At 38.5% G+C, this 27671-nt stretch overlaps 1 protein-coding gene across 2 annotated transcripts in view; it reads right to left on the bottom strand.

The window, feature by feature from the left end:
* Nucleotides 1–19767, bottom strand: part of MARCHF5 (membrane associated ring-CH-type finger 5) — a 33086-nt gene extending 13319 nt beyond the window's left edge. For both annotated transcript variants that reach the window (XM_050899185.1, XM_050899186.1), the window contains exons 1-2: nt 19493–19767; nt 186–388 (exon numbers count right to left, since the gene is read on the bottom strand). In XM_050899185.1, coding sequence (XP_050755142.1) covers nt 186–388; nt 19493–19536 — 247 coding nt within the window. In that variant the 5' untranslated portion in view covers nt 19537–19767. The remainder of the gene's footprint in view (nt 1–185; nt 389–19492) is intronic.
* Nucleotides 19768–27671: the final 7904 nt, after the last annotated feature.

The raw sequence follows: 27671 nt of genomic DNA, 5'->3' as shown, positions 1-27671 counted from the left end.
TTTAACTAAGCCACCAAATAGGATGCAGGCAGAATATAAAGTTACTTCTTTCTGTCTGGAAAAGGGAATAGACAAGTTTGACAGAACTGATGCTCCGAGCACAAAGAAGGAAAAAAAAAAGCAGGAACAATATAAAGAAACAACCCAGTATATTATGTTTAAAATGTGAATGATACATATCTTACCTAGCTTTGGAAATACTATTAAATATTCTGCATTGCACTGAGGACAAGCAACTCTAGCAGTACTGTTTCCTCTTTGCTTTTCATCCACCCAGCGCTGCAGACAAGTCTGATGAACCCATTTCGTAGAGCCCCTGCACCTGCAAGGTCTCACCCACTCTGCTGTCCGATCATCCTCATCGGTAGCAAAACAAACCCAGCAGCTTCTGTAATTACAGGAAGGAAAAAAGAAGATATTTTTTGCTACTTTTACATGCTTAAAATAAACGTTCACATGTGAAAGCATGCAGTTTTAGAAAATGTGCACCTAGAGGAGATGATGCTTGCTGCTTCATTCTTAATCACCAACAATGTAAGTATTTTGTACCACAGTCTTGTTCTGATATTAACATAATATTACAGACAGCTAAACAACTGCTTTTAATACATTCCAAATTACTAATTTAACTTTTAGATAATTTATGAATTAAAAAGCATTGAGACTGTAGTTCAACCTCTGAATAATTCAACATATGAAAAATCCATATATTTTAAAATGTATTATCATCTCCTTCTACAGTAGACATTTTGGTAAGTTTTCAAAATTAAAAATGTAAGATCAATACAGTAGTCTGTTACTTGGGAAACTAACTCCAATCCACTTAAATGACAAAACAACACAAATGATACATTGTATCACAAAACAAACTGTAAATAATTATATTCAATTTATTCCCTCTCTTTGAAAAGAGAAGTACTTCATTCAGATAGATCGATTTTGTATAATATAAGTTAAGTTACAAAGTACTTCAAGAATGCTATTGTACCACTAGAGGAGGAAATTTCTGCACTGAAGAATTATCTGGATATATAAAATTCAAACATATTAATTCTATAAGGAGAAAACACAAGACTGACAGGCTATGTGACCTGACCTGAAGAAAGCACACATCCTAGTAATTCCCAGATATCTGACCTGATGATTAGGCCAGACCCCTGGACACCTTACAACTTGCAAGAGAAAGTAACATATGGATCTAAACTAGGAGAATATCAGATATGTTGACCCAACTACTTAGTTTTTACTGTGAAATAATTTGCTAATTCCCATACTGAACGTATTGAAGTTCAGATAATAAACCAGAATCTAACAAAATAAGGATCTGACTACAAATATAATCTGGTTCAATATATTTTTTAAATAAATATTTTACACAAGCCATTGCAGTCATAGTTAAACCTTTATAAAAGTGTACAGCAACAGCATCCCTATAATTTAACGATCAAGACACAATCTAATTAGACATTATGCACTGACGTTTTGCAGCACTATGTTGATGCTGAAGTTTTGTTCTCTTAACAATTTGAGTAACATCATTAAGATGAAACAGTAAAAGGCTTCTTATGTGTAACCACTAACAGACAGTAATTGAGATAGTAAGCAGCTGAGAAATACTCTGGCACTACTAAACAAAATAATGTTAAGATTCAAGAATCGTGACTGTAGTTTCTATGTGGGGATGTTACAGTGGTTCATGACGCTTTTCCTCTCCCTCCTCTAGCATTTGTTGTCAGTAATAAACCTTCTTCCTAGCCTTTTAAACTCTTCAAATTTTTTTCTTTGTTTCAGCTTCTCAACTACTCCTCACCTTGATCCCCTCTCCCCCTCAGATTTTTTGTTTCAGTCTGCCCTTTCTGCATCCTATCTGTAACCTTTGTTAGCATCTGGGAGGAGAAATTAAAGTTTAGAAGTCCCCTCCAACTCTAGTCATTTTGCCAGATTGTCATATTCTGTCTTACAGAAATCAGTGCTAAATAGTTGTCAGAAAACTTACTTGACAAATTGATACTTGAACATACACATACTGAAGGTCTTTCCTCTGCACCCCTTCCAAAAAAAACCCCAAAAACTAAACTACTACTGACTAAAGCTCATTAGACAAAATTTAGAAGGAAATTATATGCACAGTAAGGGCCAATCTTACTAGAGCCCGTTTCAAAGCAACAAAAGTACAGCAGTTCATTTAAAAGGTCACTATTTTCTCCCTAGCATGTCACTTGTAAACAGGTTGGGGGTTTTGTTTTTGTTGTTTTCAAATCCTCTATGAGGAAAAAGAGGGGGAAAAATCTACAATGGGAAACTTGAATTTTGTTAGGCTCAAACTTGAAGTAATAAAAAAATATTGTTGTCTAACAGCTTCCTTTTAAGAGCTCACTATTTTGGATAGTATTCTATTTGTAAACTGAAAATATTTCTCTACAGAAGAATAACCATGTTTTGTTTATAGGAATAACTGTGCCTATAAAATATTTGCAAGAGATTCTTTTAAAGCACTGAATCTTCTTCTGATTTATAGTGGTGGAAGTATACTGAAATTAAGTTGCGAGTGTCTAAGAGCAGAACGTAGCCTGCAGCAACTTATTACTGGCATACTTGAGAAAGGGAATACAATTTGAAATGCAGATTCCACGGAAGACTGCAGGAAAAGCAATTTAATATTGAACAATAGGTAAAACAAACATAACTGCCATGTCCACAAGTCCAGTTGTAAGTACAGAACATATTATAATAAGTACAGATGTAAATTTTTAACATTGGTGCTCTAAAACTTGAACTGCATCAGTTTGCATTTAAGAAGACTGTTCAGTTGGAAGACTGACATCTTGAATCAGAACTCAAATTTCTTCCATTCATCTTAATGGGAAGGTAAAAGCAAAGTCTGACTTTGCTTCTTTCTGTGCTTCCCCACAACATCTGTTTAAATCAGAATCGTCGTGTTATGCACTCCTGTAACACCATCCCTCTTTTCACCTTCATGCTCCCGATATGCACCTATAGCAGTCCTAAATGAAAGGACAAATTAACCTTCCTAAGCAGGAGGAGGAAAGACAGCCAAGCCACAAGTTAGTAAGAATCTAGATGAAAATGCTGAGACCACCACAAAGATTTGAAAGTATTATAAAGCATGGCAGACATTTTGATATCAAGGAGTTCTTAAGGAACGCAAGTCCTTGCAATGTTTATTAATTTTTTATTTACACCAAGAAACCCCAAATTTACTGTAAGAACAAATAATACAATACAACACTACTGATAATTGTTCCTCTTTGACAGTTTTTTGCTGCATTAAAGGTAAACATTCACTCATTCATTCCACATCCTATTTAGGTCTACAGCTGCTCTAAATTTGTAACTTAGATTTTTATTTTTAAACTAAAGGCTTCACAATAGAGCTAGTTAGGTCTGTGGGTGCCAGTAAGGTCAGATGCCACCACACCACAGAAGTCTAAAATTTATTCAAATAATGACAGATTTAAGCATGAACATAATCTTGCTACACTGCAACTTTAACTAGTGAATTTGTCCATGAATACTCTGTAGATTAAATTCCGTTCAAGTTTTCTGTTAAGATTAATAAGTCAAGAAAAATATGCATCTTTTCTTTAATTGCTTCATCCAATTTCTTGCCAGGCAATCATATCTGAAAACCTGAAAGACCCATGAAAAGAATAACAAAATCCTTTACAGACCTTTAGCAAGTCATGAATAATGAACAGTAAATTCCTTGTATTCTGTCATCAGCTTTATCTCTTTCCATTGACAGCAGCTGTAGCAGAAAGGGCTAAATAAAGCCATTTCAAAACAAGTATCTTGGCACTTGCCAGATTTTCCATTTTCTTGTACTGAATAAAATATGACCTTGATTCTTACCACTGAATCAGGTTGCTACTCAGATAACCTGAAATAGAAAAGGCTGACAAGGTAGAACAAAGCATTGTTTCTGATAGAAACTCAAACCTTTTTCCTTGATGACTTTCTACAGAGCCAAATCAATAACACTAATGTATTTTTCCACACTTCCTTGGCTTAAAAAAAAAAAAGTACACAAAAACCAGGCCAATATAATTATTTCAGCTTTGAATATAGGGTTACAAATGCCCTTTGGATTCAGCTCCCCAGCAGCTAAAGCTCTCTGGTCTTACAAATTCTATACTGACTCCGAGAATAACTCATTTATTGCATCTGCTTTTTTCTCTACCAAAGACAAACTCTTTTCAGGACACTACATGTGTTAAGGCCAAAGCGGATGGAGAGGAAGTTGTATTAAAGACTAGAGATCCTATACCCCAAATGTTATATGACTGATCTAGAAAGCCAAGGCCTGCCTAAAAACAGGTTTCTCCAAACCATGAGTTTCTAATCAGTAAGGAAGCCACTCTGTCCTGTACCTGGTTGGAGTTACAGCTCCAACACACCAGGAAGATCCTCCAGTACCAACAGACATACCTAGAGGCAGACTGCTTTCCTTTTTATTGAGTTATACTCCTTCTAAAGGTTACTTTTCTCCCAAACCAGCCTTAGATGGGAGGGAGGACAGGATCTAATTCATGTTACTTAAATCAAATCTGCCTCAATCTGTGGGAGCTGAATTCACCATGATACAGCTTTGTTTTCAAGCAGATGCGACTGTGTACAGCAATACGAAAAAGTAATTTAAAAGCAGTACGTTAATTATATATACACCAGTAAAAAGTTTGCAGAAATCTTTAATGCCCCATAAGCCCAGCAGATATCCTTGTCTCCACAACATTTAATGGACGATCACTTGTGAGACTGGGACAGAACAGCTGCTTTATAGGCTGGTTTCAGATATTCAGTAGTGCAAGAGAGAATGCAAAATGTCTTGGAATTTTTTCCTCGATGTTCAGTGGCACACACGTATGAATGGCAAGCAAAACCAGAAAAAATTCATGCAAGACTTTTAGCAGGACCTATCCCTTACCATGGGAAATGCAAATTTGACCATGCATGACATGCTCTAGAGCCATGAGCTAAAAAGCATTTTTCCTCTCATTACAGATCCTTCATCAAATACAAGAAATCTCTTTAAGAAAACTTTTCTGCATTTCTCCCACATCATAAAGCACACCGCTTTCCCTTCAAGCAGCAGGAATTTGCTGATATCTTGCCATCAGAGTAAAGCATCCTTGTTCTGCTAAGCAGAAAGTGACCGAGTGGCTTACTGCAATTGAATTTCACATCCAAAAAGTGAAAAGGCTGAAACATAACTGGTAGCAGTGATAGCACAGAGAGCCAACGCAGTGAGGGGTGAAAACATATCTTGGAAGAAATGACTGAAAGCAAGCCAATAACTGGCCATAAAAATGCACTGTTCCAAAGGATGACCCACAAATCTGCTGTTTGGAAGAGACAATTTTTCATGAGCTTCTATAACAAATTTTTATGCATAGTCTATAGCGACAGATGAAATATCTTTGATAAAGAATAGTGATACGCTTCCACTAAAACTGCCAACTACACTCTAAATACTAGAAGATCATATTTAAGTGGGAAGACTGGGATGTTGGAAAAATCAAGGGAGTTACCTAGTAGCATACAACACAGGTAGGCTGCTTTGGATCTGGCTAGAATTTTAGTAGGGGAACAAAGCAAACTGTTCTCTCAAAAAGCAAGAGAAACAACACATTGCAAATGCTAAGCACTTCCTTTTCCTGAGTTTGAAGGAACCAGCAGGAATAAGATTCTTGTGCTACAGGGTCACTACCTGGTCACAACAGAATGCAAGCCTAGCCTACATATCCCTGATAAAGGCTACAAAGAGGGGAATACCACTTAACCCAAGGAATGCTAGCTTATGTCATGCTTCACAGAGGAGATTAAGTGCTGGAAGAGATGAACTCAGCTGCAAAGCCTAAAGCATCATGAAGACTTCAACAGCAGAATGCATACAGACCTATCTACCACAATGGTGGAAGTCTGTTAGCAGAGGAAGACTGCAACAGGATTATAGATGGAGCATCCCTCTTTCCCCAATATTTTCCTGGCCATCACACAGAGCAGAAAATACTTTTATCTTCAACCCAAGGTCTGTCTATCAAACTCAAATCTTTACACTATCCTAAGGGGGGGAAAAAAAAACTACACACAGAGTAAGGAACAGAGATACCAGTGCAAAAATAGTATTCTTAGATGCTCCATCATGACTTCTGCGGATCCTTTTTAAGGCAGCACGGCATAGCAGCCATAGGCCAGCCTGGATCGTTCGACTAGAAAACATGCTCTCGAAACCAAGTCTAAAATCTTCAAAGGAAGTTCCTGAAAGTCATCTGACCTAATACCCAATTCTACTCTGCCTAGTCATCAAGGATAGGGTGTAATGCTGAGCAAAGGAGAAGCTGATCAGAATCTAGAAACAATAGTAATTAGGCTTTACTACAAAGGTAGTGTTTTCATTAAGAACAGCAGGGAAAGGTTAAATAGATAATATCAAGCTAATGTTGGTGCGAACATATGGCCACACAAGTGGTATCCATATATAGGTTCAGACTTCCTCTAACCACAGGATGGCATTGTTTAAACTAGATTTTTTTTGTTATTATTATTAAAAAGCCCATGGATGACTAAAACCCAATAAGCAAACACATTAAAACAAAACAGAATAATTAACTAGAAAGTGTACCAGAAAGATCTAGTGATTACCAGAAGTTCAACTTAAACTTATTTATATATTCTAAATTATAGCTCCAGTTAAGGAGAAATATTTTACACTTGAGTTAACTGCACTATATAAAGGCAGAGATATGAGTAAAGGACAGTTCACAGAATCCTGCTGGCAACTTTCTAGCTTGTGGATAAAATTAAACCTTTGACTGCCAGCCACCACCTATTGTGCCTGAATCATGCCTTAGAAAGCTTTTATGGCCTTTGCTTCTACCCAACTTAGAATAAGAAGTCCCCCACAGATTTGGCTATCTTATTGGGTTTTAGTCTCTAGTTTGTAAAAGACAATCTAGACTATTGGTAAAAAAATTACCTTTCATTCTGGACAAATTAAACTTTTGCAACCAGTTATTCAGGCATATCCCTTTTGCAAAGACTTCAAAAGTCAGTTATTTTAAAGGCTTTGTTTAATATTACCATACTCTCACTTTTTCAAAAGGAAAATCTGAGAAGTCACCAAGGCTCAGCGGCCTTGCTGTGAGCCTCTAAATATACAAAGAACTTTGCTGTTACAAACATTTGTTTCATTTCTTAAGGGAGAAAGGAAAAACAGGGCCCTCCTAAAAATGTGCAAAGCACAAATCAGGTAAAACTATTACTCATACAACAAGCACCTTATTACTAAAACATGACATATTGTGCTAATTAAACTGTTGTTATTATTATGTATTATCAGCTTGGCATACAACTCCAACACTTTAAGCTCCTGAGTGGCTGCTAGGGGGCAGTAACACTGATTCTTACCATCATGTTTAGGAAGAAAAATAAAAGTGACTAAACCAAGTGGAAAAAGAAAAACCAAACAACAAAACCAAAACAAAGAACCCCATACACACACGCAAAACAATTTACTTCCAAAACTGAAATATGCCTTGAACAACATGATTTGAAAAGAAAAGCTGAACAAGTAGTCAAGCATATACATACATAGCAAACACTGAAGAATTCTAATAGCATTAAGTTAATGCCTTAAACATTTCATGGACTTTTTTATAATGCAGATAGCATACTATATAGGGAAAACATTTTCTTAAGCATTGTTTGACAAAGCTGTCAATAATCACAAACACAGAAAGTAACAGAGATGAAGCAACTAGCAAATTATGTTTTAGAGGCTGAAGTTACTTCCTTTAAACATCTTAATTATGTATTAATTGCCTGTAATATTGACAAAATTGTATAGCAGTATGTCTGAAAACTCCTCCTGATGAGGAAAATGAAAACCAGAAGAAATTCCTTTAAGTCTTAGCTTCTCTCAATGTCTAATTGCAAAGCAGCATAATGTCAAGGTATAACTGAAGTAGTAAGAGGCTCGATCAGCTAGAATTCATATACTAATATTTACACTGGCTGAAGAAAGAAAAGCTGCTAGCATGTTCAAGATACTACAAGAACTCTAGACGGCAAGAAGACCACACGCAGCCTTCTCTAACAGATAACATGACCTACTAGGAAGGTAGGACACCCAACTACTGACAAGCTGAACTATCTGATTTATGTACAAATAAGATTTAAAGGATGGATTATTATTTGAGGCTAAAAAAGTCTTAGTTCTAGCAACACTGCCAGATTTAGCAAAGGAAGACAGCTTCAGACCTCAAAGTAGTTTTAAAAGCCATTCTTGCTGTAATTCATCTGCAATCTACTATATTCAATTCTTATAGCAGTCCTCACTCCCTAGGGATATTACACATTTCACCATGTGCTAAACTTTGGGGTTTGACTGTCTCCATGGTTTCCAACACATCAGATTTACTTGCCAGATAACAAAAGTATAACAAACAAGTAACTATATCTAACTTCAATCATTTGAGGCCTCCTGGAAAAAGTATCTTCAACTATACCCTTGATCACAGTCATCACAACCTGAATCCTACTCTTTTTGAGAAGAAAAAAGAGCACTTGCATCATTGTTTTCAGTAGCTCAGTCAATACCCTCTCCCGTTAGACAGTGACACTTAAATTAAACCAAGGCATACAAAATGTTGGTGGAAAAAACAAAACCAAAAATATTTAATCAAGAACAGTGCACAGAAAATTACTCATTTGGCTCTCCAACTTATTAACACTAAATGACCACAGTTAAATAGAGGATAGAAGGAAGATTTGTGTGAAAAATATCAATGCAGGCAGCAGAAAATTGATCAGAAGCTCTAGAACACAGGAGGTTGTTTCTTAGTAAAAAGAGACTCAAAGTATGCTATGATGCTCTAAGATACTGGTATAGCTTAATTACATATACAAAAGATTCCCCAGTCAATGTTCCCAGAAAACAACTTCCTAACATTATTGAAGAATTTAAAAATACTAGCATTGAGGCTAACCTTGACATCAAAACAATTCTGCTTACAGCATACTGCTTGCTTGAAAATGCTGCCTATGGACCAAGGTTAGGAATCACTACACAACTGCTTCATTGCTTTGTCAGAATTTTGTTATTAGCTGTGCCATTCGATGAGCAAAACTATATCCATTTTTCCTCTATTAGCAAGATGTAAGTTAAAGCAAGCGTTTGTTGACTTAAAAGGAATTTAACTTTCACCTTTATTCCTTCAAGTTCTGAGACAAGGGATAACAAGCATTAGCCCTTGATATCTCCTGGAAGATTTACTTTTCCATAACATAAGGTTAACATGTACTTATTAGCTTCCTTAATCGAGCACTAACCATATCTGTGTTTTCAAAGATCGGTATCAAGATGTTTTTAATCTGCTGTTTTAAACTGGAATTTTAAATACAATTCCCAGTCTCAAAAAGAAAATAAAAATATGTAGTTTCTATTAAACTAGCATTAAACAATGTTACTTTGCACTGGGGGAAGGGGAAGAGAGTTGCATCAGAAAAATACCAATACTGGTATTTGTGGTACGTGTACAGAGTAGATGACAGATGTTACAAATATCAGGAGCGACACACATACAGAATAGACCAACTTTGACATGTCTAAAACTGTAACCGTCTTGACATTAAACTGTTGCTGTGAGAAGCAAAAGATAAAAGACAAGAAATGCAAAGTTACATTCCATTCACAGTCTGTGTTATACGAGCTCAATCTCCTGCAGCAATTTTCCAGTATCACAAAGGTAATGTAAAAATACTAATTAATCTTTAGGCACAGTATCTTTAGTTGCAAAAGTAAACACATTAGCACAGACTTAATCTGTTAGAAATCAAACTTACGGCTACTCACTTGACGTTCCATTCTTGGGCAAGGTAACTGTGAAATAAAAGTTCAATTTTTGTATGATGTGTGCCTAGAAAGTTTCATGGTTAAACTGACCATACAGGGTAAGCAATTTTTCTGTTATGTTCTTCCAAAGAAAAGAGAAGAAAAATAGGAAGTGTAGTCCTAAAGCTGCAAAAATTGGCAGGAAGACTCCAAAGCAAGCAAACTGCTTTGAACTCAAGAGTTTATATAACAGACACTATTACTCAAGTTATTCTCAGCTTATAACTTCTATTTTTATCAGATAATTTACAGTATAAGAGAGCAAACCAAAAAGCTCTACTGAAGTCAGTCATCTTATATCCTCCTAATATACATAATACACTCTGAACAATTTGAGACCTAAACATTACAAAAAAATTTTAAATGCCAAAAGGATATATTCTTGGGACATTAATACCTCAAGAACAACAAAAACAACCACTCAAATGTGGCAGACATTGAAAATTTGGAAATGTCTTTACTCTGAATAAATGTGAACAAAACTCCAAGGTGTCTGATCATAACATTAAGTAACTCCTCAGCACTCTGTAGAATTGACTGCATGACTCACCGGTAGAACAGTCACAAGCACTCAGCACATGGCCTTCTGTAATTATATCCTTCACAGAAGGCTAACTTATGTTGACACATTTTAGTCCAATATAAAATAGCCACTTCTAAACAAAAGTATTCACATCCCAGGAGGAAGCATTTGTAACAGGAGAAACAAATGAGGAGAGATCAGAAAGGTACGTAAAGACATTACGGCTTTAAAATACAGGGTCTAATCTTTTTTCTAGAAAGATTGTGAAGAAATAACTACTATATTAAAATGGCTTTAAAAAATAAATCACTGAATGCCAGCCCCTCTTGTCCATAACAACTCTATTATTCACTACCCTCACACTGTGTTAACACTTTTTGTACATACACCTTGAAGAAGAGATGCATGACCAAAAGGGAGAAACAGGCACAGATACATACACTGAGAACACTAAATAGTTCATAATGCTCATCAGCAATCAATCACCTGCAAGCCTAGAAACACTAACTACACGTATCCAGAACGTTTGTTTCCTATGAGAGCTGTTTCCAAACATAAGCATACACCAAGATTCCATGGTTGGCCCTTACATCAATTGGTATTTACTTATTATAGGGAAACTGTTATATAGCAGGCCAGTTTGATTTTCATTTTTATCTTAATCAGTTAAGATAATTAAGATTTAAAATTATAAACAAATGAACAGCTAGTCCCAGATTTAATACAACTTTAGTACAAACTTTTTTTTTTAAACCAGTATTTAAAAGTGGAGATTCTGATTGGAATTTTTCTTACCCTATATTATTGTTAGGCAGGAGGTGTATAATCCTTCCCCCAGAATCAGTGACACAAAAATCCTGAGCCTAAGGACTTTCATTGAACAGTAGAAAGCTATCGACGAAAAGCACTCATATTAGCATTAAAATAACAGGAGAGCAAAAAATCTTAGCGAAAAGGAAAAAACAAGATCCCAGTCCAACCAGACAAGAAGTTATCTTAACTTTTAGGTACAGATTTCAGAGCAGATGCAAAAAAAGGCCAAGTACAGATTTGCCAGAAGGTATTAGTGGACTGTACCTCCCGTATTGGCACCTCCAGCACAGTATGCTCACGTCATGCAGTACAAATAGAGCCCTAGTACTGTGTTGTCTCCCTATTTAAATTGGGGTTGCATCTAGATCTGGTATCATAGAATTATTTGGGTTGGAAGGGACCACAGGAGGTCTCTAGTCAGACCTCCTGCCCAAGGCAGAAGCAACAGTGTGAATTCAGATCAGATTGTCAGAGCTTTCTCTAGCTGAGTCTTGAAAAGCCCCATGGATCCACAGCTGCCCTGGGCAACCTGTTCCAAAGCTCAACTGCATCGCTCCCCATCCCCACATGCTGAAACCTTCTTTGTTCAAATTTACAGTTGTTGTTTCTCATCATCCTGCCAGGAACCTCCAAAAAAGAGCCAAACTGTCTTCTGAACAACCTCCTCAGTAGCTATTAGAAGGTTATTAGGTTTCCCCAAGCCATCTCTTCTTCAGGCTAAGCAGGCCCAGTTCCTAAGTCACATGCTCCAGCCCCTTCACCATCTTGTGTAACCTTAGTAACAGTTGCATTTAGAAATATTAGCCAGAAGCAGTTTGCTTTAAAGAACTTAACCACTTCAGATTGGGTCTTCTCATTCTTCTGCACTGAAGATGGATTTGCTACTTGTGGTAAACCACAAGTGCGAGTAAAAAATGAGCAAGTCATGCACTCTTTTGATAAAGATAGGTATTACATCCTATAACAAGCTAGTACCCCACTTATTCTGTTGCTGAGAGGAGGAAAATAAGATGCATCAAAAAGCTCTTATCACTTTCACACAAGGAACTTCCCACCCACTCTGCAGTACAGTAAGACCATAAGCAGCTTAAGATGTCAGAAGCACCAAGCAAACAAGTCCTAAACAGCTGGCATATTTGTTATCACTTTAAGTATTACTTAGAAAAGATGTTCCAAAATTAATACCTGAACCTTTTAATTAATCTTTCTCTGCACATTATTATACATATATTTATTCAATACATTTGCATTAATTGTCAAAAGTTTTAACTTCAGCAAGCACTGTAAGACACCATGATGAAGGAAACAATCACAATTAAGCACTATTATAGAGGTCTGAACACTTTTATGTGGAAAATATCAATAAACAGTTTTTTGTATAGCTTTTTTAGATGAAGTAGATACAATGTCTGAAAATATTATTTGAATGCCTTGATAATACATGGAATACCAAGATTTTTAGTACCAAAAATGATAAATAGTCTCTCACGAGTTTCCGCACACTTAAATAGGAGGAATAATTACCTACTGTCTACAGGTAAAAGTTAACAGTTAAGTAGCAATTAAAACGTGTATGTTTGTTCCTAAGCATATCAAAGCAGACATCAAAGATGGAAATATAATGCACATAAGACGACAGTCAAAAGGTTAAGACAGTTTATAAATAACATGCTGACACTTTTATATTACAGATGGGCAAAAGGCATTCTCCAGGTCTGCAATAAGTCTTCACTAATCATCTTTACTGATAAGACACAGGAAGAACTCAATCTATGCGGAACCTTTGGCACGAAGAGAACTGGAATAGCAAGGGATGTACCTGTGATGAAGCAATAATGAAAAAGTCCAGCTATTAAAAAGTTATTACTGTTTCAAACTTTCATTCTTCAAACGCACTCTAAGATACACATAATTTTGCTTTTTCCTTCCTGTATCAACATCAGCTTCCAATCAGTTGGGGTAAAGACAGGGAAGAACACCTTGTTTCCTTTCTGGTAGAGATTAACCCAGCACAGCCCATTCTCGATTCTTCTACTCTCTTCTTTCTAAGCATGCATAAGCTACTCTAGAGGAACAACAGAAAGCCAGGTACTTCTAGTTGCTGACAGACTTTGACCAGAAGCCTGGGGAAGTCCTCATTCAAAAAAATGAGTTTAACTGTGTTGTGTAGAAAGCAAATAATTCCTTCAGGTAGGGCAACGAAGAGAGGCGTGCTTAATCAGTGCAAGTAGAACAGACTGAATAACTGCAGAGATGGTAACTACTTTGTGAAAAGTAAAAATACTACATAAATCCTGTAAAGTGTTTTATGTTGCCTATTACTCTGCATATCTTATCTGGTTGAACTCCACTCCTACAAAGACTGACGCTTGTGTCAACTTTAGTCAGTGAGATTATTCACAGCGCACAACATCCAGTACAAGTTTAAGGAGTTCAGAATAAAGGTCTTTTATCAAGGACCACACTGCACTAATTACATTGCCTAGGTTGTAGCATTACGGTCTTAATCTGAACCTGTGTCTTTGGTTACTAAAGTATCAACAGTTAATTGTGCAAATAAACCGAAATCAGTGCCTGCACTTCCAAAGAGGGAAGGAAAAGATTTGTAACAACACAAACAACAACACGCATGCTAACTGGAATGAAAGGAGCAACTGAAAGCAATGTACAAAACCACTGCATATGCTTTTTTTCTTTAAAAAAAAGAAAATTACCATGGAATCAGATGACAGTTCAGAAAACTGAAATAGAAAACCCATGAATTTGCTATTTTGCAGCTTTTGAACCTCAATTGCTAGCATTTTTCTGACAAATCAGTGCTCTGGCAAAGAGAAAATTTAGTTGCAACACTATGCCTCTCTTGATAGTGTAAGTAATTTCTTAAGCCAACTACAATTCTGCATTTTATCTTCTAATTGCTTTTAAATTCTACCTGCAATTTCAACTCTATTGTCTCCTTTAAATAAGGAATTGCAAGCATAGAGGACAAAACAGTCATATGACTTTGCTCCAGTTTCTATCAAGGAGGGCTGCATATCGACCACCATTGAACCAACTGCTATCCATTCAGAAAATAAAGCATGCTAACTCAAAAGTTAAACCATGCTAAAATTACCACTACACTGATTCTTCAGCATGTATCTGCACAAGCCATCAGCAGATTATTTATCACATTTTGACTAACATCTTTGAATACTGAAAAAACAGAAGGCAAAAGTGACCCCATTCTGGCCAGCTGGCAAATATATGGGAAGAAGGGAGCAGGATTTGTCTTTAATTTAGAAAGTATAAGGAGTACCACAAATCACTACCACAGAACATGCTTTAGAAAAACCCTACAAAACAAAACACAGCATTCTGAAGCCTTGGTGTAACCAACTGCAACAGCAATCCACACATAATCCAACTGAAGTCAAGAGAATAAAGCTTAAAAATATGAGTGCATTTTAGCATTACAGCTCACATTAAAGTAAATATAGGCAATGACATAGCTAGGAAAAAGCTGGTGTGTGGCTAAGCATTTGGTTTTTTGAAGGCAGCAGACTGACCAGATTATCTTCACAAACAAATAAATCAGAGACCATTTGATGATACATTTATCATAAAAGTAACAATTATTTTTTTAAAATTTGACTACACTGAAGTTTTTTTTTTTAATCACTCAAATATTTACATTGTCTAGGTTTTCTGTCAACACAGGCTTGCCACTGACTTCATTATGGCAAGTACATGTTTAATAACTATTTTTCAAATTCGTCACTTCAGAAAGCGACTGCTCAACCAACACAGTAAAAAGACTGCACAGTAAGATAAACAGTTATTAGTTTTGTTTTCTCATATGTATTCTAACAGCAACTCTGGCAAGACCCAGTCAAGTGTTCTGTAAGAAGGCTAAGTAGTACAGGGTCACAGCCAAATGATGTCCTAGCAATAACATGCAAGCTATTACAGAAAGCTATAAAATAGCAAACTGACAACATGTAGCTATAGACATAACTTAAAAACAAACTGAATTTACACATTAGTTCTGCGTGAAAACATAACTATAAAAAATAAGAGCAATCAAGTCAAATTGTATTTAATAAGCAAATGACACAGGAAAAATACTAAGTATTTAAAGTATTAAGTTTTTAATCAAATAGAGCACCAAAATCTGCCAGAAAGTTCAACATCTTATCTTCAAAGTTATCCAGAAGAATGAAAACGTTTGAAAAATGCATTAAGAAGCCAGAATACCTGTCATGACAGGTGCTACACAGGGCAGCTAGAAGAAACAAAAGTGTTCAATTGGAAGAACTGTTGTCAAACAGTGCTGAGAGAGAGAAAATTTATAGGACCTAACTGAATGGGAAACGTGAAAAAAGCCCACAAAAGACTTAAGGTTTTTTGTGCATTTTCAAAATTATATTTGAAAACACAAGGACTGACTCAGTTCATGATCTTGGCATACTAGGCACAAGAATTTAACTGTAAAGGTTCAACATCCTAATACCATTCAGAACATAATATTTCTGGGTATTTCCTTAAAAAAATGCTTTTACATTAAAAATATGTATAGCATTTCAAATGCCCTCTGGCTGTTAAAATTTGACAAATGCATTAGGATTGACTTTCAAGTAAAGTTTGCCCTGTGCACTCAATAGAGTAATAGCTATAATTTCTAAAACATTTTCATGTAATCTGGCAATTTTATTTAAATAAATCTTGAAAAATGTTTTTACATTAACAGCATATAAAAAACCACTGCCACATAATTTCAATTTTTTAATGGAAATTCCTCTCATTCTGTAATTTATGCATTAAACCAACATGAATAAAGGGATTAAAAGTAATAAAACCTCACCATTTAGACAGACCACTAACCACTGCCTTCTAGTGCACACATTAGTCCAGGAATATGGCCCTTTACCATAGATTGCAAAGAACTCTGCATGCAGAAAAGGACAGTATTTTAGGACTATTATCTAGGCCTGTTATTTAAACATGAGCTAGAAGAAAAAAAAAAAACAAAAAACCAATGACAAGAGGGATGGAAATTCCAATTTTGAGGCCAGAAAGGATCATGATAATCATCTGGATTAGCTTCCTGAATGCTGCAGACGAGAGAACTCCAGAATGTAGTGTCACTTCATGGTCACGTCTACTTCTCATGCTTCTTGTATTTATGCTGTAGCCAATCCTTCAGGCAAGTATAAAATCCCTAGCTAGAAATTTCAAGTAACAAACCCCTTACACCTTAACAGCTATTTACCCTCTTTGTTACAAATGTATGGTTTGCTTCCAGACTGAAATTATGCAGGGAAAATAAAGGAGGATGGAGCACAGAATACATAAAAGAAAGATGCATCCCAGGCAACAATGTTGGGATGCTATCAAGACACTCCTTACACTGGAGAAATCCAAATTGCTTTATTAAGGGAGAAAACCTAAGTCATACAGATGTACAATCTAAGAGTCAAGAGAAGAAGCCAACTGTTCTCTCTCACAAATACATAATTAAAGAACTTGCTGTAAGAGCTCTGACCCACGTATACAAAGCAGTGCATACATTCAGATCTGCAGCAACACCTTACTCCTGATACAACAGTACATCACCACTCTCAGTGGGACCATCTAGGTATTGGAAACAAAAGAAAACCCTATTTTTTCCCCTCCTTAACTATCAGAATCAAATTAAAGTCTTATTCACTGAAAAGCTATTTTCTGCATCCTTCACTAAGAGATCCGAATTTGATTTAAAAATATGCGCTTTGTGCTAAGTTACAATGCATTAACAATTACTCTTAAGCTTTTGTATATGTATTTTTTCCTCTTACCCAGGAAAACAACTATCATTAGCAATAAAGATAACAGGATAGAAGAGGCATTTCAACCCCTCATAATCTCTACAGGTGATTCATCCATGGGTTAGGTCTCCTAAGGTAAAATATTAAAGGTTTATCTTGATCATCACTACATACAACATGAAAACAGTTATGTATGACCTTCAGAAGCACCAGATGAATGAAAATTGGTTTCTTCCAATGTAACCCCGCTCCATAAACCCAATATGTAACTGAAAAATTATTTACACTGACTGCATTTTGAGGTCTTGGTTACTCCAAAATCCTTCTATTAGTATTGTACTACACTCTGAATTAAATTCAAATCCTAAATACTTGGCTCCTTCTTACCACTCCATTCACCACTTCTCACACTACTGTTTCTAAAGTTTCCTATACTGAGCCCAATGAATTCTTATATGAAAGCCGCAGTCTCTCTTCATACCTCCTTTTACGCTGCCTAGGTACTTAAAACTTTTTCCCCACTGTCCTTGTTATTAAGGAAGTCAGGGACGTTTTCCAATCATTTTGGATGATATCAGCTCTGCTACTTCAAGTTTACTAGAAAAAGTCTTTGAAAAGGGCCAGAGATAAAAATTACAATTTCACAAAGCTGAAAGGATACAAGGGTATTAAATGTACAGCAAAACCCACATATCCATTACACATAACAACTGAAGAACAGTAAACTGGTTTGGCCACTAGTTAACTAATTCCCCTTTTTTTAATTAACTGTTTAACAGTTGTTCACAACACAGATTATAAACACCACCTTACAGCCATTTCCCAAAACGGTGAACTAGGACTTCATGGCATGATGTAACAGCCACAGACAGTAGGGAATCCACTCACAATATCATGGTTTCCTAGAACTCCAAAACATGAAATATTATATATTATTGGACTACAAACTTCAGGATGAAGATGAGATTTTTTTTTTTTTTTAGTTTCAGAGGAGTTGATTCTGCAGCACTCTTCCTGATCTTTTCCTTCCCCCCCCCCCCAACAGTTCTATCATCCTCCTCCCAATTCTTATTGTCTTCCTTAACTCTTCCCTTTTATTTCTACATTCACAGGAACTGTATCAAACTGAATACTTCCCTGATAGTATTTCTAAGAATCTACCTTCTTCCTGTTACTTCTTGGAAATTCACTTATGGTTCCTGGTTGCTAGCCTCCTTGACAGGCATTGTTCTAAATTATAAGCTAAATCATCCCATTGTCATCTCTCACTTCTTCATTTTTTTCTAACACACAGAGAACTTTCCCTCCCTCCCCAACTCACTTTTATCCTCTTTCTACATCAAACGGAAACTTCTCATCCTCACCTTCCAGGCTGCACAAGTTCTGCCCCTGCCTCACATAGTTCATATCTCCATCACTTGCCTGATGACAGCCTGTATTTCACTAAATCCTCTTTCCTTAGAGTTGATCTGGAAAGGAGAAAAACACCAGCAGGTTTTTTTGATTCCTTATGATGAAAGCTTGACAGGTTCATCAATAGAAGCCTGATTCCTTTTGGGTCCCCACCTTCTGAGATGCCAGGCTATCACAACTCCTGCAATAACAGGCTATCAATGTGTTTTTATTGTTTATTGGTGCGGGTCTTAAGGGCTTCCTGGATGACTCAAAATTCTACATAAGGAATCTGAAGCTCTCAGTGGAACAGGGTGAAAGTGCTACATATTCAAATAAAAGCATAAAGAGAAAACAAGGGTAATAAAAATAATTTAAGAGTTAGTAAGCATCTTTCCTCCCCTATGTTTAAGTTAAGTACTTTTTAGGTTGTACTTTTTAACAGCACTCCAAAAAGCAATTGTAAGCTTTCTTCAAAGATCATAAAACCAGCAACAAAACACACAAGGCCAGTTAAGCTTTGGTCATCTTTTGGTGCCTTATTTTATGTGCACGTCAATGCTTTCCATACCTACAGTATCTGCTAGACCCACAGAAACCGGACAGCCTTCTGCAGACCTCCACCACTCTCCCCAGAGCGCGTTTCAGCCCAGACACACCTCCTCCTGCCCAAACGCTGCCAGAGCGACCCTTCCACACCCCACACACCGCCGCAGATACCACGCTGGTGCCCGCGGTACCCTTCACTGATTTACGACAGAGCTTGCACGACTTCGCCCAGACCACCAAAGTTTCCACAAACCCAAAAGCGAAGCCGGACCCGCGCCACCGGCCCAGGCCCTGCCTTGCCCCGCCGCCACCGCGCCTCGGCCCCCCGCCAGCAACTGCTGCGGTGGCCCCGCGCCGGAGCGGCCCACCCGAACTCCCCCCACGGCCCGCCGGCCCGAAACACGCCACAGGCAGCGCGGACCCGCCGCCGCGGGCGGCCCGGGAGACGCGGGGGAGTGGCACGCCCAGCCCAAGGGCTCCCTCCTGCTGCGCCCCAGCGCCGGGCCCTCCCCGTACCTGTCCATGGTCTGCGGCAGGGCCAGGCCCGTCTGCTCGGACATGGCTCCCGCGAGGAGGAGCGGGCCTAGCCGAGGGCCCGGAGCCTGACAAAGGCGGCCCCGGCGCCGACGAAGCCGCGCGTCACGCGTGTGGCGGTGGAGGAAGGGAAGCGAGAGGAAAGGCAGCGAAACCGCCCTCCCGCGAGGCAGCCGGGGCTGCCCCTCCTTCAGCAGGCGGGGACGAAGCGGAGGGCCGGTCGCTGAGGCGGGACGGAGCCGCACACAGAAGCTGCGCGGCCCGGGCCACCGTGCTGCTGGGGCGAGAGGCGGCGGCGAAGCCTCTGTGACGTCACTGCCGAGCGCAGCCGCGACGCCCGTCACCACCTCCTACTCGCCGCAGCGCGCCTGCACCAGGGAACGGGCGGCGGCCCCGCCGCACGCTGGGAAGTGTAGTCCTGTCGCCGCCGGGAGTTTAAAGGTCCGGCGGGGCGCGCCCCCCGCCCTCTCCCCTCCCCGTGGTGCTGCTCCCTCTCCCTCTCCCCTCCCTATGCCTCTCCTCGCCGCCGTCGCGTAGTCGCTGCCCGGCACCGCGCGCGGGGCAGGTAGGGGAACGCGGTGGCGTACGGCGGTAGGCGGGGGGAAGGTCAGCCGCAGGCCCGGCCCCGCGCCCTCTGTGGTGGCTGCCACCCCTCCCACTGCCCGCCGCCGCCGCCCATGTTCCCCTGAGGGCCTGAAGGGGTGGGGGAGTGGGAAGGGCCCTCGCGGCGCCGCCGCCCTCCTCCTCGCGCCGCGACCGCCGCCCTCCGCGGCGGGTGAGGGGAGCGGCGCAGCCCCGCTCCCGCCGCCGGCCGTCCCTCCTCACAGGCGGAGGGAGGGAAGGAGGGAGAGGCCGGGCCGCCTCCTCTGCCTCCTCCCTGCTCACGCAAGGCGTGGGGACCCCCTCAGGGAAGGGGCACCCTCCTGCGCACCCCCGCCATTCCCTCGCCTGCCGAACAGGTGCAGGCGGCTCCCGCCCCCTGCTCGGCCAGCCGGCCTCCCCGGGATTTGCCCTTGGGGCGGAGAGGCCCGAGGGAAGAGGGGACCTTGCCAGGTGCCTACCGGGGCTAGGCTGCCGAGGAGGGCGGTGGCTGGCACAGCGAAAGGGAAATTAATCCGTTTCTGTGGGCTGGTTGACAATGACAAGGACAAGCACCCGGCGCCCTTGTAAGTGGCCCTTCGTGCTCGAGGGAGGCCTGGTGGCCGCTAGCTTCTGTGTGCAAGTGGGGTGAGGCATGGGATGGCTGGCGGTAATGCCAACACTCTCAGTTTGTAGACGTGCTTCCTAATGGCAAAAAATCCTTCTAAAGTGCTTTTAAAATTTGCTATATGTTCTGAAGTCAATACAGAGCATCACAGTCTGTGAAACTGGAAATTCAGAAGCTGAAAAGCCTTTATAGAACAAAGAGGTGGATAGCACCTGGAGAGAAGTTGCCTTCCCATTTATCTCCACCATGGGTGTCTGTCTGTCTCCCACTCTTACTTCTCAGTCCGAGTGTATGTGTATTTGCATGCATGTAAAGGTTCTGTGTGATGTCGTGTTCCCCAAGCAAAGAGCGAGATCCTGCTTTTCAGAGGCAGTTGTGACATTCCAGGTTCTTGGGAAGGTTGGTTAGTAGAGATCAACTTTGAATTTTCCTTTTCAGGTTATATATAAATATATATGTATGTATATTTTTAATAAATAGCTCTTATAATAAGTTTTGTTACGTGTAACTAGTCCCTGATACCTTGTGTAAATTGCAACTTTGTTATACTGCAGTTGCTGTACAAGGTAGTAATTTACGGGACCAACCCCACAATTGTACAGCTGCATCAACCTACATCTGTTCTTGGTGGAGACAAGTAGCATTTGCATGGTGGATATCCATGGCTATAGAGATAAAGTAGAATAGGAAGGAGACTTTAGTGAATATACTGGATTCTTTGACTGTATTGCCTTAGCTAGGGAAAAATCAGTCTGGTTTTTAGAGTCTTTGTTGAGAGAAGAGTGTTGTAAAAATGTGTGTAAAATATCCAGACTTGGACTTGTAAGCTGTGTTATATGTATAGAGTAGGGAGGGTGTTGTTTATTTTCTAATTGCTACAAATATCATAAACAGGACTGCTAAAGTAGTTACAGTGATGTAAATGTTCTTTACAGGAAGTATGTATAGAAGCAGGTAGGAAGAGGCATCATGCTGACATCCTGTCCCAGAAAATTTATTTTGTACTTATTCTTGGGACAGTAAAATTCAGTTTTGCTTGCATTGCTGAGAAGTCTTGGATGTACAGTGGCCTAAGTAAACCATATGGGCATGACTTCCTGGAAGAGAGTCTCATACACACTGTCCCAATTACAGCTGTTCATGAAACGTTAGAGCAATATTAGATATCAGAGTTTCTGGTTCCTAATCTTGGTCTGGAATAAGTGCATTGTCTATTGGCCAGAGCACTGATCAGCTAGACTAGCCAAATGCTTAGGTTTTATATATTTATTCTCAAACGTTACAAATGGAAATAGGGAAGCTGGTTTTATTGCTAGGATTATGTGATTTGTGCAATTTCTGTATTTTTACTTTGTAGTGGGAAGGATATGCTAGTTGCCTGCCATTTAGGATAAAGCTATGAGGTCATGATGAGTAATAATGGCTGTGAATAATACTTACCTGAAGAAATGTAACCAGAACCGAGGATCACTTGTCTACCATTTGAGGCTGAAGAACAGTCTGTGACAAAGGCAGCTGCTTTGCTCTACCACTGGCACAGGGAGGGATGACAAGACTGGACAAAACTTGAATATCAGGTCAAATAGTGAACACTTGGTAGGTTTGGACATTCCCCCCCCCCCCTTCTTTTTTTTTCCAAACATGAAATATAAAAACATAATAGGATACATAAAACCATTATAGGACAAGGGGTAATGTTTTTAAACTGAAAGAGGTCAGATTTAAATTGGACATAAGGAAGAAATTTTTTACGAAGAGGGTGGAACAGGTTGCCTAGAGAAGTGGTAGATGTCCCATCCCTGGAAACATTCAAGGTCAGGTTGGACGGGGCTCTGAGCAACCTGATATAGTTGAAGATGTCCCTGCTCATTGCAGGGGGGTTGGACTAGATGACCTTTAAATGTCCCTTCCAACCCAAACTATTCTATGAGTCTATAATGGCAGACCTCATAACATCCCATAAATAGCTTAAAGATCCTGAAATCTAAAAGCTGATTTGTGCCTTTTTATTGTTCAGGAGTTTGTTGGACAGCTTGGGGTATATGTTCTCCATTTGTCTGCTCTTCTCAGAATCAGAGTGTGATCCTAAAATACATATATAACCAACTGTTCCTAATTTTGAGAAAAAACTCCTTATTCCCTGACAGAGCAAGAGTTGTCATTCCATCCTCATCTCCTCCCCTTAACAAGACCGGATATGCAGCTGCTCTATTCAAATGCTTGCTTTATTCTCCCCAACAATCTCCTCCTTCAATTCACTCTCCCTCATCCCCTTTTTCTTTTAATTTTCTTTCCACTTTTTATTCTTTATGCTTCCTTCTTTGCATTGGCAATTTCCACTATAAATCTCAGGTTCCCTCTTGCAGTTTTTTCATTTTTTTAAACTATTGCTTCCCATATCATTCCTTAATAGATTCTTCTTTGTCCCTTCCTTCTGTCTCCATGATGTTCAGTGCACTGTCTCACTCTGTCCTCTCTTACCTTCACCTGGTAGTAGCTGCATTTGAGCGCAGAGAGAACTCTCCTGGGAACAGACTCCCTTTCACCAATGCAAAGTGAGGGAAAATTATTACTACTAGTTGAGATTCGACTGAGTTCAGCCTCACTGATACTAACTGGAGTTGGCAACCATTTTGAATTAAATAAAACTGCACATTTGAAGGCAAGTACAGAACTTAATGAAAATCACCAAAACCAATATAAGCTATTTAAGGCTTAAAATTGAGCCCTATATTTGACTATCAGATTTATGTCAAAAGATCAACTTTTAAAATACTAACTTGTTTGATAACAAATTCATACAGGTTTAAGCTTAATAAAAAAATTGACAAGCAATTACTGTAAGAATAATATGGAAGTATATTAAATATTTATCTGACCATTTCAGCAAGGCCTGAAAAAGAGGCCGAATAATGAAGGAGCAGTACCTTAATACAGTCCTTTTGATCTGACAACATTAAGACTGTTGGAATTATTCACTGTTTTCAACAAAGCTAAGTAACCTGGCAATCTGAAAGTATTCTATTTTGGCAAACCTGCATTTTAACTGCTGTGATAGTAATATGTAAAATTAAATTACTAAAGATTAGTTAGGCATTTTTGATCTACTTGATTCCATCTTTTAGAAGACAAGCAGCCCTCAATTAAGCTAAAATGAAACAAATCTAAACTGAGAAAAATGTTTCTACAATAAAACTCATTTTTTCAGTAACATAATACTTTATTTTAACCTTCAAGCTAGTTGGAATATTCACTTTCTGGCAGAAAGACTAGCATGGTTTGTTAGTCATAGGCTTAAATTGCTTCATAATGAATTTCGTAAAATAAAAATACACTCAATACAATGTTAATTGAGTTAGCTAGGCTTATTTGGGCCTTTCTTACATTTGTTTCTTTGGAACTGGCCCAGGTCAAGTAGTTCAGATACCAGATTGAATTAAGCTTGTGTTCTGATATAGCTGTTGTTACTATCTTTTCCCTTCCAGTTACGAAAGAGTTGGCTGGTAGAAACAAAAAATGTTTTTCTTCTAGTGGCTAGTTGATCAAGAACTGTCTTTACATCCTGATTTTCTTTGGTTCTGGAGTGCTTCTCCATTTGTGAATATTGTAATGAGCACTCTCCTTATCGTAATAATTGATCTACGGAGTGAAGCTGTCTCCTGGGAAGAGCTGACAGCAAGGGTGCGGTCCCTTCCGCATGAATCCTCAAATCATCTGAAAAGCAATAACCCACAAGTAAATAGGGACATAAAGGAGGGGTATAGAACGCCTAGGGCCAGCCCTGTGATAGCTGGGATATTTCAACAAATGAGGTATTTTCAACTGCTGTTAAGAAAGCAGTTTTCCTGCCCTTAATGATTCAGAGTAGCACAAACAGGTTAGAGCAAGTGTTGAGAAACTCTTAATTACAGCATTGATTTAAGGCAGGCAGACCATACAGTCCAACATAAACAGACTGTAGAAAGCAGAAACTTAAGTGTTTTAACAACTCATTTTCAACTGCCCTAATCTATCTTTCTCAGCTTTAGTCATCTCTCTCTCACCCATAAAGCTATGCATATTTCATCCTTTGAAAAATTAGCCTGCAATTTTATTAAACACTAATATTTTCACACTTCTAATTTCAACTATGTAATTTCCATACAAGCATTAGTATTTGGTCCTGAATAATTAGTATTATGAATAATTACCCAGAATAAATATCCAGAATAATTCATGGACCAGTACAAGACAGCACACAAGCGCCAGTAAACAAAATTCTGAAAACTTTACTCGACCTACATTAATCATCAAAATATTAATGTCTTATGAGAGGAACTCCTGTTAGGCTGTGTATTGATGTGGAGGTTGGAGATAAGTGGATAGTGGGTCATGGAAGGGAGGTAGTTGAAATGTGGAACCGCAGTGTACAGAGTAGATGGAATGTTAAATAGTAAAATTTGCACCTTCCCTTTTTTCTGAGTAGCTAATTTTTTTGGTAGAATTTTCAGTGTAGTAACAATAACTCAGTGATGAAAAAGTGGTAACTTGGAAACTATTCAAATAGTACAACTTTTCGCCTATGTGCTGATTTTGATTTGTTTTAAATTTTCATACTCGACCTATTTGTGCTTGAGTTTCAGAATATTTTTAGAAAATATATTATGACAGGTGATTATTTAGTATTTTCTTCAGCTAAGCAACATGACAATCTCCTTTGTAATAGCTGTATATTTTATAGCTGGTATGAGCTATAATTAATATCTTATACTAGAAGTTTGGAGTTTGGAAGGAAGTTTGGAAATACTAGAACTATTTCTTTGTCTAGCGATTGTTGTTCTGAATACGTAGCTATTTGATCTGGGCTTATAAATTAAATTGTTAAAAGCTCTTATTTAATTACTCACTTTCAGCTCAATCTGACAGATATTTATTTTCTCAGAGCTGGTGATTCAGATTGCAGCAATTTTCCCTGGAAAGGAGGAGTGTGCACGTATTTTTTTTTCCTTTCGAGCCCTATTCCTTTCAGGATAGGCAGCAGTGAAATGCCATCTATAGATAAGACTTCAAACCCCATGATTCCTTGGGAGAGCATGCGCTGAAAGCTTCCAGTTGTCAAAGTGCTCTTGCCAGAGTGGTCGACTATTTGTCATATACCAAACCTGAAAGAAGAAAATAAATATACTGTCATTTTGTTGATCTTTAAAAACAGAAAATCCAAAGGTAACTGATCCTTAAAAATTTCTGTGTTGACTGCATGGGTTACTGCATGCAAACGGAGCTGGTATTGCTATGGGGATATAGATTTCCTGTACTGGATTGTAAATTTGTACAAATACTTACACCAGCAAATAATCGAGAGGTAGTGCATATTAGTCCAACATTAGACATTGGCTGGCCTGTCTTTCAAAGTAATTTATTATCCAATGTTTTTCCATTCAGACTGGCTTCATTCATTAAAGGTAGGTCTTGACCTTGACAAGAGGGTTGAATTATGCAGTGATTTTTACCTTTAAGAAGCAATATGAAAATGAATGTGGATTACAGTCCTTAAGATAAAGTTCAAAAACAGCTAGCTAAGTCAAGGTACTTATCTGAAGCAACTGCTGTGCTAGCCAGTATAGATAACCTGGTGACTAACTGATTTAAATATACTTTATTGACGACAGAATGTTAACATTTCAGCTGCTATGTTTTTCTCTCTAAATATATTTTTATACTGATAGCCCAGAACCAGGGGAGGGATACATATAATCTTTTTCTCTCTCTGATGTGGAATCATCAGTAATTTTATGTAGCCTTAGGAGTAATAGTGATTTTGATAGAAATTAAGCTAATGGAAAGCTACACAGAGCTTGGTATATTACGGCTTGCTGCAGTATTGCTTTAAACTGCCTCGCTAGGTTTTCTGCACCCCCAGCAGCAGCAGCAGAGCTGCCTGTTACAGATGCAATAGTTTACTCCATTCTTCTTAGGAACTTGCCTTAATGTTGTCTCACTGCATAGTCTGTTCACGAACCCTTGCTGTTCGGTTTATATATTGAGCAGGTAAATAAGAGGGAGCATGAGCAGTAACTTAATTGATAGCAGAAACCTGTCCTGACATTCATTTTAACTAAAAAGTGTGTGTATGGCTCAGAAGAGATTTAAAAGAAAGAAAAAAAGAAACAAAAAAATGTTAAAGATACACATGGACCATCTGTAAACTTGATGTCAGAAAGGAGAGGGTCATCGATTTCACTCTTTGCCACCTTTCTTAAACAGTTAATTGATTTGACTTAACTTCATTACATGAAAACAACAATGCTAAAAAAATGCAATCTTAGGAACGTACGTGTCATGATTAACTCAATAGAAATGCAATTAGGTATTCAGCGATGACCATCTTTGACATAGTTACTCAATTAAAGTAAGTGATTTTTGGCTCATTTAAAATACTTTGAGATTTAGAATGATCTCCTGAATTGACTAGAAGTCTGCAAAATGTGGAGGTTCCTGTTCTAGTTTCACACAATTGCTGTTCGTTGATGTCTGTATATGCATTAGTACTATTGTGTTTCAAAATAATAATCACATTATATCACCTATTTCATATGAAGCACCTTTTCTAGCAGCTATAAGACTCAACTGTTCTACATATATTTAGTTTTTAGAGTTTGAACTTATGTATTAATTTAGCAAACAATTTGCATCACGAGTCTTTGTCTTGTGCATATAAAGATGGCTTTTAAAATGTGGCATGTCTATATTTTAAGTATTTCGATTTGCCCCATTTTTGTTTTTCATTGTGAAAGCATCAGAAACATCATAGTCTAATAATACCTCCCAGATCTGCTCATTTTGACCTTATTTTTTTCAAATGAACAAATTACTGATGATTTCATATATATAGAAATAGAGTGAGTAGAAATACCTTTAAGCAAAGGACTGCTTTGATGTAAAATAGCGTTTTACACGGAAAGCTCCTAAGGTCAC

The sequence above is a fragment of the Gymnogyps californianus genome, chromosome 6, assembly GCF_018139145.2.
Source record: "Gymnogyps californianus isolate 813 chromosome 6, ASM1813914v2, whole genome shotgun sequence".
In the NCBI taxonomy this organism is placed as follows: Eukaryota; Metazoa; Chordata; class Aves; order Accipitriformes; family Cathartidae; genus Gymnogyps; species Gymnogyps californianus.
The sequence above is the reverse complement of the archived record's forward strand: the minus strand, read 5'-3'. Positions and strand labels throughout refer to the sequence as shown.